The sequence below is a fragment of the Tetrao urogallus genome (genome assembly GCF_951394365.1).
Source record: "Tetrao urogallus genome assembly, chromosome: 17".
Taxonomy (NCBI): domain Eukaryota; kingdom Metazoa; phylum Chordata; class Aves; order Galliformes; family Phasianidae; genus Tetrao; species Tetrao urogallus.
In genome coordinates this window covers 6,161,322-6,172,172 of record NC_136830.1, presented here as the reverse complement: position 1 = coordinate 6,172,172, position 10,851 = coordinate 6,161,322, and the positions used below count along the sequence as shown (strand labels likewise).

The 10,851-nt window shown below is 48.1% G+C and overlaps 1 protein-coding gene across 1 annotated transcript; it reads right to left on the bottom strand.

The window, feature by feature from the left end:
- Nucleotides 1-1,687: 1,687 nt before the first annotated feature.
- On the bottom strand, nt 1,688-10,708 carry ACAD10 (acyl-CoA dehydrogenase family member 10; the record flags this gene model as incomplete). Its single annotated transcript, XM_079543664.1, is given in 17 exon segments — nt 1,688-1,765; nt 1,975-2,029; nt 3,928-4,010; nt 4,012-4,064; nt 4,067-4,076; nt 4,802-4,893; nt 4,896-4,973; nt 5,502-5,544; nt 5,546-5,654; nt 6,093-6,185; nt 6,187-6,261; nt 7,183-7,252; nt 7,255-7,323; nt 7,679-7,838; nt 8,300-8,458; nt 9,528-9,722; nt 10,514-10,708. Coding segments are annotated over 17 exon segments (1,617 nt in total).
- Between the last annotated feature and the right edge of the window lie 143 nt (nt 10,709-10,851).

Sequence of the window (10,851 nt, the reverse complement as noted above, 5' to 3'; positions counted from 1 at the left end):
GGCACACAGGAATCTAAAAAAAAGCCCTATTGCGTATAGGGCAAATGAATCAATGCCAGGGTAGCACCCTCACAGCAGGATGGTTGCTCAGTGCATGCAAATGAATGCTTGGCAAAAATTGCTCCTAACAGTGGTTAAAGATCTTTTCTGCTGTTTTGCTTGAGATGACTCATGTGATTTAGACATACTTATGTCCACAAAAAATTAACATGCTCCAGAAACATTATGAAGTTACCATCAACATCACTAAGAAAGGAGCATTTAACCTTCAAAATACACTTGCACGGGGCTAAGCTCTCACTGTGCTCTCAGCTGTCCTATGCATGACTTCTGCTGACACCTGGATGGACAACCAGTGACATGGGGCTTAAGTGACATCTGTGGCTTAATATTATTTTTGCTCAACTTGAGCACATCCCTTTCTTTCCCTGGGGCTTAGCAGATAAACCCAGCAATGCTAAAATCCCATGTAATGGAGGAAATGCATGAAGGCATGCATGAGGCTGAAGGCAGCCTCAAACCTTCAGCCCTGCAATGGCTGGCAAGGGTTCTACCTGTTGCAAGATGAGATGTTAGGAGGTACAAAGGCCAGATGCCTGCTCAGAAATCACGCAGTCTGTTTTGTGCTGGGCAGATACAGGCCCAGAGACTCCCTCCCCCTTCTACAGCAGAGCCAAATGCCACGGGGAGAGGTTGAATTTCACTCTCAGCCCAGGAAAAACCACAGCTCAGGTTACAAAGCTTCCTATAGCCAGCAGCACAGCAATCCTGGGGCTTCCCTGCGGCACTTCTCCTGCCCCTGGCAGCAAGGATGAGGTGACCACCCTGGGCAGATGAATAATGGGGCTTTGTGGAAGTGGGCTGCAAGGTTGTGCACTGGAGGAGCCAGCATCGGGCACTGCGATATGAGTCAGTGCAAGGACCCTGCCAGGTCAGCCTCGGCGATGGCCAAAGCTGCGGGCATGCATCCCACTGTCCCCAGCACAGTGTTTCCAACAGGAGCAAAGGAATACTAAAGAGTTGAACTTGTTAATCATGTGAATTCAAAGAAGTATATCCATCACTTTAATATTAAATTAATACCAGTGTACACATAAAAAGCTCAGGAATTACTGTGATCAAGCCCATAGTCTTTTCCCTGCTGCTGATCTTTGTGAAGCACTGAAAGCCTCCACTAATCTGGTTTACATCATCCCAGATCCCTAAAGAAACCCAGAGAAATCCACTGCAGTCATACGGTCAGGGAGTCCTCCCAGTTCCATGGACCTCAGCTCCACGATCTGCTCTGAAGCCAGTGATTCATTTCCTCTCGCTGTTGGAGTTCTGGCACCCTCAGATTGCTGGAGGTGTTGTGCTAAGGAGAGATGCTCCACTCTGCTTCCTATACTCCCAAAACCAAGACTTGCAACCCCAGCCTGGCTGTTGCTAATCAGTGCTCCCCACTGCAAGGCTGCTGATTGTCTGCAGCATCATGATCCAGAGAGGGATTTTGCCCTGTACCTATTGAATCTGGCAATAAAGGCATTGAGCCCAGATAACAGTAAATACCACTGAAATTCTCAAGCTTCAAGGCTGCAGATAGCACAACCTTCTCCATGCCAGGTTTTAGTTACATGTTCCAAGGCTCCCCAGTGCAGTGGCTCAGCTCCAGTTTGGAGAACATTGTCCTGTGAACCATGTGGGAACTTCAGCCAGATGTAGGGCTCAGGTCTGAGTGGAGTGCTGGGCTGGAGGACACACTGCTGAGATGTTCTGCTCCAGAGACCTGTGTGAGAATAAGATTAACACCATGAAGAGCAAATAAAGGACTGCAGGACTAAGGAAGCACAGTATCAAATGCCTCAACTCCTTCCCTGGGATCTGCAACAACAGACAGGACAAACCACTCCTTAGGGTCATTGACCCTGGGGTGTCCCTTTGCTGCTTTATTTGGGCCACAGAAGGATCAGAAGTTAGGTGTATATATCTGCTCACCTGACTAGCCTGACCCATGGCCTGCACAGTCATCATCAGAGACATTACTTTGGTGCTGGTGGAAGAGGATGAGACGCATTGCTCTCTCCATGGAGAGGATGTAGGGATGGGCAGTCTTTGGGACCTAAGTTTGCAGGTTCCCATACAGGACACGGCAGGATCAGCCCAGGGTTTCCCCGTCTCAGCAAATGCACATCACCCCAATCAGGGATGAAGCCTGCCCCTGCAGTGCCAGCTAGCCCTTCCCTTGGCCCTGGCCCAGCTTCTCATTGCTGCCACAGCTCTCAGCCAGGACTGCTCAGCTGTTTAATGCTCTGCTGCATTATCTTTGCCCTGCAGGCAGCAGGACTCCACTCTGGCCTCCTCGCCTGGCCTTTATGACATGCTTCCATAGCAAAGGTTGACATTTGAAGTGCGATACCACTGGGAAAAGCAGTGGGGTGGATGGAAGGCAAGGATGAGGGGTCTGTCTGCTCTGCCAGGCAAGGACCAGTTCTCCACATGGCCAGGCCGCAGCCCTGATTTTGGAGACTTGTTGACTCTGCCAGGTCTGAAAATGAGTGCCTGGGAAACAGGCAAAAAGATATGCTCATCTCAGCATTTTTAAATTGCCTAGAGCCATTGCTTTTCCTTCTTTTCCATCTTCTTGGAGAATCAGCTGCTGAGCACTCTGAAATGCTGTTTTTTGCTGGTTTCTGCATAGCACAAGGAAATGTTTCTGAAAGGCTGAACAACAGATGGGTGGGTTTTTTTGGCAGTGAAAAGGTAGTTAAGTAACCCACTAGTATTTGACAATGCCACTAGAATAGGTTAAGAGTGTAATCCCAGTGGTAGTTCAAGACTAGTGTTGTTTTCTTTTGTGACACACTGTGAATGATTACTTAAGGTACCACTCCCAGCAAATCAGTCAGCACAGAGTCACATGCACACTGAACCACACCATGTTCATCAGTAGCACTGGGGAGTGTAAGCACAGAGAAATCAGTTTGGAGAGCCTGGGCAGGAGACCAAATGTCTTCATATCGTCCACATATTGGCCCTAAATGCCTCACACTGGCAGATGTTCTACCACTCAAGACTTGATGCTGGTCTCTTCTCCACCACTCACCCTCCACACGACTATGGGAAAGTCATTTTGGTAGCTGCTTTCTGCCTCCTCACCACCACACCTAAACCAACCAGTGCCTCTCCATTTTAAGGGTTCAAGGCTGCAGCAGCACCTGCTCTGTGCAAGAGAGGCCAAGAAAGTGGCAGGGCTGAAGTCCAGGTGTCATCCCAGAGCCTGCACTGCTGAGGGCAGGATCACAAGTTTATCATTGGGCAGACAACTGGTTGCCAACAGGGGAATCTGCAGGGACAGCCCTGCTGGGAGAAAGGAGTGAGCAAGCACTGGACTGACAGCACTGGGCTGAAAGGCTCCAGGCCAGCCAGCCTCTGGAGACTCCATCAGTGTTGGTGGTAGCAGCTTGAGGGAGCAGCATCTGCAGTTACAGCTAGCCTGCTGATAATCTAATTATCTTGGAAGGGAGTGCCAGCTTCTGAAATTGCCATTTTCTAGAATATGAACTCTTGTTATCTGAATATAGCAAGGAAAAGGAAACGGGCCCCATTTCTCCAAGTCACAGGACCTTATGAGTGCTAAGTGTCTGATGTGATCAAGAATGCAAGGACACTTAGAGGCACTGCACAATCCTCCACTCTGGCATCGGTACAGCAAAGCAAAGCTACTTTAGGAAGGAAGAGGTCTCACCTTCTTTTCTAGAACAGGATGTGGAGTGCATCTGGGCTGGGAAATCAGAAAGCTCCACTGGACATCCAAGATCCTTGCCAGCTTGCAGTAAAGACATTGGACCACCCCCAAGAGGCTGCTGAAGGAAGTGATCAGGGGGACTTCAGGCACAGGGACAGTCCCAGGACATGTCCAGGTACTGTGGCTCCTGCTACAGCCCTTGCCTGGCCCAGGTACTGTAATGTTGTGCAAAAGGCTTTGCAATGGAGAGGCTGTCAAACACACGGGATCCTTCTGTTATGGCAAAAATCCCAAGCCAGATCAGCCACAAACTCTGCATGCTCCAGACAGCTTTTACCTCAGGCTGGCCTCCCTGGAGACAAGAGTAAGATGCTTAAGCTTCAGAGAAGCTGTGTGAAGTACACATCTCAAACAGTGCCCTGTGTCCTTGTCCAGGCCAGCACAGCAGGACTCAGGGAGACTCTTTTCTAAGGAATTCCAAAATAACATCTTGTTTTTCTCTGATGAAAACTCCCAGGCCGGGCCTGATGTATGCAGGTAATCAGCAATGAAAGTACTCACCGCCTCTCTGCTTCCAAATCCCTCTGAGGCTTAGTTCAAAAGTCTAAGAGCTCCACCTGTAGGAGCTCTGAACTCTGGCCTCTGCTCAGCCCTCCCAATAAAGAAGTGAGCACACAGCAACCTCCAATCAGCACAGAAAACAAGCCCACTTCAGACTTTGCGTCCAGGAAAGAGCAGCAGCTGGGGAAACGCTCTGTGTGTGTGTGTTCCCCTTTGGCCTTTTTTTCTGTTTGCAAGACACAACTCGACCACAAAATGTACTACAGTGAAAACACAAAACCGCTTTGCTCTCCTGCTGATCCAACTAACTCTCAGGAGTGCCTCATTTTACTTTAGTGCCTGAAATTTCAGAGGTCTCAGCACGCAAAGCCAGGAGTGCCCCAACCCTGCAGCAGCACGTTCTGGTGGTTTGACCTTCCCTAGTTCAATGTGAGAGCTCTCCATGACATGCTGTGTGTCTGTGCTGCTGGCTGAGGACCTCTGTAAAGCAGGGCCAGTGTGGTTGGGCTCCTCAACTGACAGAGAGTGTTTGTGGAGTCCCTGCAGCATTGCAGCCAGTCTGAAGAAAGCAGAGGCCACGTAGAAATTCCAGTTCTCAGGGAGCTCCTTCCCATGTGGCCACAGTACTTCTGGCAATACCCCTCTGCTGCAGGGACTCCCAGGTGCCTCAAATCGTATTTTGCCAAGCCTGGATGACACAAAGGGCAACAATGAGTCAGCAGATTCTGTGAAGCTCACTGCTTTCTAGCAGAGCCCTGCAAGCTGTGGAGCAGTGGAGACACCTGCAGCCATGTAATGCTGCTGCTGTGCTGTTTCCATACATAGAACGGGGGTTTGGCACCAATTCACTGAGGTGAAATACATATGCAAGTGTTTTCTTCAATGGGGTGAGACTGTGCAAACAGTGACTGACTGACAGGCTGCCAGCCCCATCCAGGACAGTGAGCCCACAGTGGGGTTCATAGCACTTCCTGACCAAACCAGACGTGGGACAGAGCGATCATGGCACAGCGATCGTTGCACATGCAGTGCTTCTGCCATGGAGGGATGGAGGCTTCTTCAGAGAAAGAGCAGAACAGGGAATAAAGTACATGATCTGCAGCCCTTTCCAACTGCAATGAGCCAACTGTCAGCTGGGCTCTCTAAGAGCAGGAGTTAATTTGTTTCTGAATTCTCATTCTCTCTGTGTCAGATGTGACTTTGCCCCTTTCTGTACCTTTCATTGGGTCGAACTGAGGTGGCAAGAAGTAAGCCATAAGCCATACAGTTATTTGCCAAATTGGAGATGGGATTTCCTAGAATTGAAAACTTCCAGCCAAGGACTGCAAGGACTTCTGGCCTCTTTGGGTGAAAGATTAGGTTGTCCAGCCTGTATCAGAGGGAAAAAAAGAAATCAGAAAGATCTTGATGGAGAAAATCCCAGCGCTCAGAAGCAGTATGCACTGTGCAAAAATTGCTGAGTTCTTTGGGAGGCTGCACAAGTGAAACATTAATTTCAGCATGCATAGGTCAGAGAGGACTGAAATTACTCAATAGTGAACTCCCTGGTTAATAATGAACATAACTGCGCTTTGAAGAATGAAACAAAGTTATTTGGGTCCTCAGGTCATTAACATGTTAGAGGACAGGCTAGCCAAAAAGAGAAGAAGCAGGCATGTCACTGTCCAGGGGGACCATGTGATCATTTTAAGTAACCTGAGGCCCTCCACTGTCCTGTTTTGTAGATCATATGTAGTAGAGCCTTCTAACTGACTGACCCCCAGGAGAGGGCAGCAGCCTACTGCCAAGGAAACTGAGAGGGCAGTACCTGAAATTGCCATGCGCAACTGTTGTCTTCTGAGATTCAGGAAAATGCAAAGGCAGCCACTCAATGAGTCTCTCCGTGGCTGGAATAACATGTTTCTGTAGCTCGATACTGCTTTGTCCAGGTATCAACTTGCTGCTGGATGTAATTACCTGTAGCAAAGGAATGGAGACTCTCAGGGAAAAGAACAGGCACAAAGAGGTTTCATAAAAGATACAAAAAAGGCACATGCGGAAACTGCCAAAGAGCCAAGCAGGCCTCAGTCCAGTTCCTGAGATAAGCTATAAGAGCTTGTCATTTGCAGGGGTCCTGCCAGGCTCACAGCTGCCTTTGCATCCCTGGAGTCACTGTGTCTTCATGGTACACGTCCACAAAAACACCTGTTTGCTGCTTGAGGTCTCACACCTGATCCACCCTGGTATAAGCACTCCTCTCTTCTTCCTGGGGGATTGTGGCTGGCATTATAAAGCCAAAAATGAAAGCTGAGGGACACGATTACCTTCTGTCCTCACACAGAGCAAGTACAGTAGGAATGGAACACCAGCCTCAGTGCCTTCAGTACCCTGCCAGGGTAAGTCAGAGAGCTGTTTCAGCACACAAAGGCATTTCAGAATTGATACTAGAACTGTGTTGTTGTTAGGTAGATGCACAGTATCTAAAAGAATCAAGTGTTCAGTTTTAAATACATTAAAATGAGATGGCTTGAGATACAGGGAAGAAGCACACCAAAATTTTTGTATGGCCCAGAGCCCTGAGACCTATCCAACACACTCTGGAAAACACAACAGCCTCCCACAAGTGTCATGCTGTTCTGCTGCTGAGGCACAGATCTCTGGCACAGCAAGCTGGTTCGCAGCATGACTCCACCAGCAAGGGCTTGCCCTCAGCTAGGCTCCTTGCTGCTCAACTGCAGTGTTGTTGAGCTGCAACCTCTCTCCCACTCAAGGTTCCAGCTGCCATAGCAAGATCCTACTTTTCCTGACACGCTGTGAGAGCTGTGTGTGTGCTTTGTGGCCTGGAGGAATCTGCAGAGTAGGAGTGCAGAGGATGCATTTCAAAGGCAGAGGGTCCTAACTGCACGCTGCCTTCTCACCCGTATTCCCTTCCAACAGCAGGACCTGAAGGAAGCAGGCTGTCAAGGAGTTCCTTCTTCAGCACCATGAACGATCTCCAAACTTGACAAAATAGGTCTGGGCAGACTGTCCACAGCCAAACTGCCACAGTGTCAGCAGACCTGGAGAGTTGAGAGCAGAGGGTCAGCAGACAAAGCATAAGGTGGGATTATTTCTCACCACTTCTCCAGGTTTTACTTTTCATTCATGTGCCTGTGCCTTACAGGTCAGAAATACTCCTGGTGTTTCTTCTGCAGCTTTTCTCAACGCCTCACAAATAATGAAGTCTTAAAATGTTGCTTTTTGGTCCAACAGTGCTGCGCCACTGAAGCCTGTATGGCTGCAGTGTTTGCTTGGAGATTAGGAGACTTTCATTAATATTGTTTTTCAATCCACTTTTTTTTTATAAAATGGAAAGGAGCAATCACTCCAGGACATGTGAGCTTTCAGGCTGAAGAGCAAAAGGTGCTGCAATACCTGTTGCCTGGTCACTGAAAACGTTTTCAAGGTACTTTTGCAGACTGTCTTTTGGAATTTCCATGGTTGGTCTCATAGAACGAGTATATGGAACAAACCCTTTTAAAGGAAAACCCAGATAGGTTTCCAGCTCTTTGAATGCTACTTCAAGATCATCAACCTGAAAGCAGAAGGGAGAGAAAGACACAGAATGATAATTAGAAGATACAATTGCCTAGGAAAGAAGGAGCTCCACACAGTTGTGGTGCATTTATCTGTGAGTCCAATGGCACTGATACACTCGGACACACAGGAATTCACTGGTCAGTCCTGGCCAACACACAGTGCCATTACCAGTACTCACAGCCTCTCACCTTGGTCTCTGTCCCCAAGAGTGCCAGTTTGGGCTGGGGTAAGAGCTGGCATTCCCTGTGTGCCATCCTGGGGAGCAGAGTTCCCACCCATCTCTGACTTGTCCTTTCCCCAGTGGTCCCCTCACCAAAGTAAAACGCCTGAACTCGCTATCTCCAAATCCTGAGAGCTAACCATTCCCCTGATGACAGATACATGAAGGCTCAGAGCTTCCTTTGGAAGCTTTGGACTGAGATACCATACCCTTGCCCTGTTTGCACTGCTTCGTACCTTCACTGTTTTAATACCAAGCTGAGCTGCTGCTTTCAGGTTCTGGCTGCTGCTGTCGAGGAAGATGGATTCCTGAGGCTGAACATCCAAGCGCTCCAAGCACAGCCTGTAGATGCGAGGATCTGGCTTGCACTTTCCTTCCCGATAAGCTTCAGCTATCTGTGGTGACAACCAATGGGTTATGCATGAGCCTGCTGTGACCACAAACATCTGTGCAGTTCTGGAAACAGAGCATAGCAGGGTGGGAGTGAGACTGACAGGCACAGTAATTTGTGAAATAAAGGACGCAGGGAACGGAGGGCTGACAGAGCTGGATAGGATACGATTCAAGTGGCTGCGTGGATGCCAACTGCCTTGGCTGCGGCTCCATCAGCTCAAATAAGCTGAACAGGACCAGCCATTCTTTGGACAGAAGATATCCAATGAAACAATATCACAATATCATGACGTAGAAGACTCAATAGATGTCCCAAATGTGCTGAACCAATTCCTCAGAGCTGTCTAAGAAAGTTTTGGAGTGCACCACTCTCTGGGAACTGTTGAGTCCTGGCCTGAAGCACTGATTGAGCACCTGGGGAAAGGTCAGCCCTGGAGCACAGGTGAAGGCAATTCAGCTGTGTGACCAGAAGGGGTGGAGCCTGGCTTCACCTCTCTTAGACCTTAGATTTAAGGGCTGACTGCCAGTAAGGAAGGATTTCTTTCTGGAGATCCCTCCTTTGTGGAGTTTTCAGTTGTGAGCCTAGATCTTTGGAGGTGGGTGAGCTGTCTTTTTCGTTTCTTCCCTTACAATGTCTTTCTATTGTGTTTGTCCCTTTGTCATTATACATCTTGTATCACAATTCTATTGATCTTTCTGATTGTTTTAACCATTGCCATCTGAGCTATAGGGACAAGTGGTGTTCTGACCACTGCACCTATTAGCCATGCTAAAGTGATATTTACAGCAGAAGAGGCATTGACCAAAACCATCTGTCTGAACTTGGAGACTGACATGAGATCTTTGTATCCAAATAGGTATCACAGCCAAAACAAATTCAAGCAGTACTTCCCCCCCAATGATAGACAATCTATGCTACAGCAAGCTATGCATCTTCATAGACTGCCACATTTATATCTACTAACGTGTTGTGGGTGGCCCTCCCTTTGGTATCTGTGAGTAAAGAATTTCAGTTGCTCGTTACTATAGACCTAGCTTCAGAAATATATTTTACAATCCATCTGGGCTTACCACATCAAAATGCTTTAGGTCCAGGGGCAGAAAGCTCTCTCCATTTGGCCGCTGGAAGCTGTTGCTTAGAAGAGCTATCTTAAGACCATCTGCATGGATACACTGTATTGCTTCTGCCATTATGGGGAGCTGTTTTATCATCTCACTTCTGATTAAGTTGGTGAGGAAAGAGTTCACTGGAACACAGATACTTGCCTGAGAGAACCCCCTACCCCCCAAGAATGGTAATTAGTCATACACAGTTTTTAAGCAGGGAAGAAAATAGGAATGGCTGAGCAGAGAGGCTGCCTGATTGTCTTATCTTGCTGTCCTACTTCCCTTGGCAGCAGAAGGCAGTGAATCTCCCACCTAAATTGCTTAGACCAAAGAAACGGGCGTTCTCAGATTCTACAGTAGCGGCAAAGCTAAGGGGCTGATTTTGGGAATAAGAAATGTGCTAGGATTGTGCCTGTCATGGAATCAAGGCAGGTTGGAGATAAACACTGTAGTGCCATTTAACAGGCAGGAAAGGAATCTACATTTTAGATTTAAAAAGACTGTGTTAAAAAGAGGATTCTGACATGATGCCCCTGGAGCTGGCAAACAAAAGCTATGGTGGAGGGGCTTCTCCTGGTTTTAAGAAATCTCTACTGAGACCAGTCTCCACCCGTGGAGTATGTTTGTGCACCAGCTAGAAGCAAAAGCCTTTCAGCTGCTCTTTGATTTGTGCTTCTTGGTATCAGAAACTATGTAATACAGAAGAGGAAGCTGGTGGAAGTGAATGTATATTCTGCTCACCATCCTGCCTTGGCAGCAGAATGATAGCAGCAATGAGCTGCCAGCCCTATTGAGACAGTGATGCTTCTTTAATGGTAAAACCCAAAAGCTTCCATTGGAGGATTTCCTTTAAAATTACAATCCTCACCGAACCACCAGCTTCCCATGTCGCAGGGTCCCATTTCCCTGTAGTCAGGAAGCACGAAGAGAGGGATGGGGATGTAGCTTACAATCTCAAAGCACCGCTGTCCCAATTCCTGCAAGAACTCCACAGTCGTCAGCTCTCCTCTTGCGTACTTTAGAGAGAGACTGTTTTCCCCTCCAGAGTGCACAGCTAGTTGGATGGTGCCAGCTGGAATACAATTCTGGGCCTCCCAGTCTACATAGCGGAAAGTAAGAAAGCCAGGAGAGAGCACATACGGCATCGTCAGAACTGGGAAACAAGCTTGAAATTCCTCTACAGCTCTGAAATCTGATGTGTAAGACCAGCACTCATGAGAACTGATGTGATGGGCCACATCTTTCCTTCAGTGTAGTGCCCTTGGGTGAAAACAGCTGGTTCTGTAAG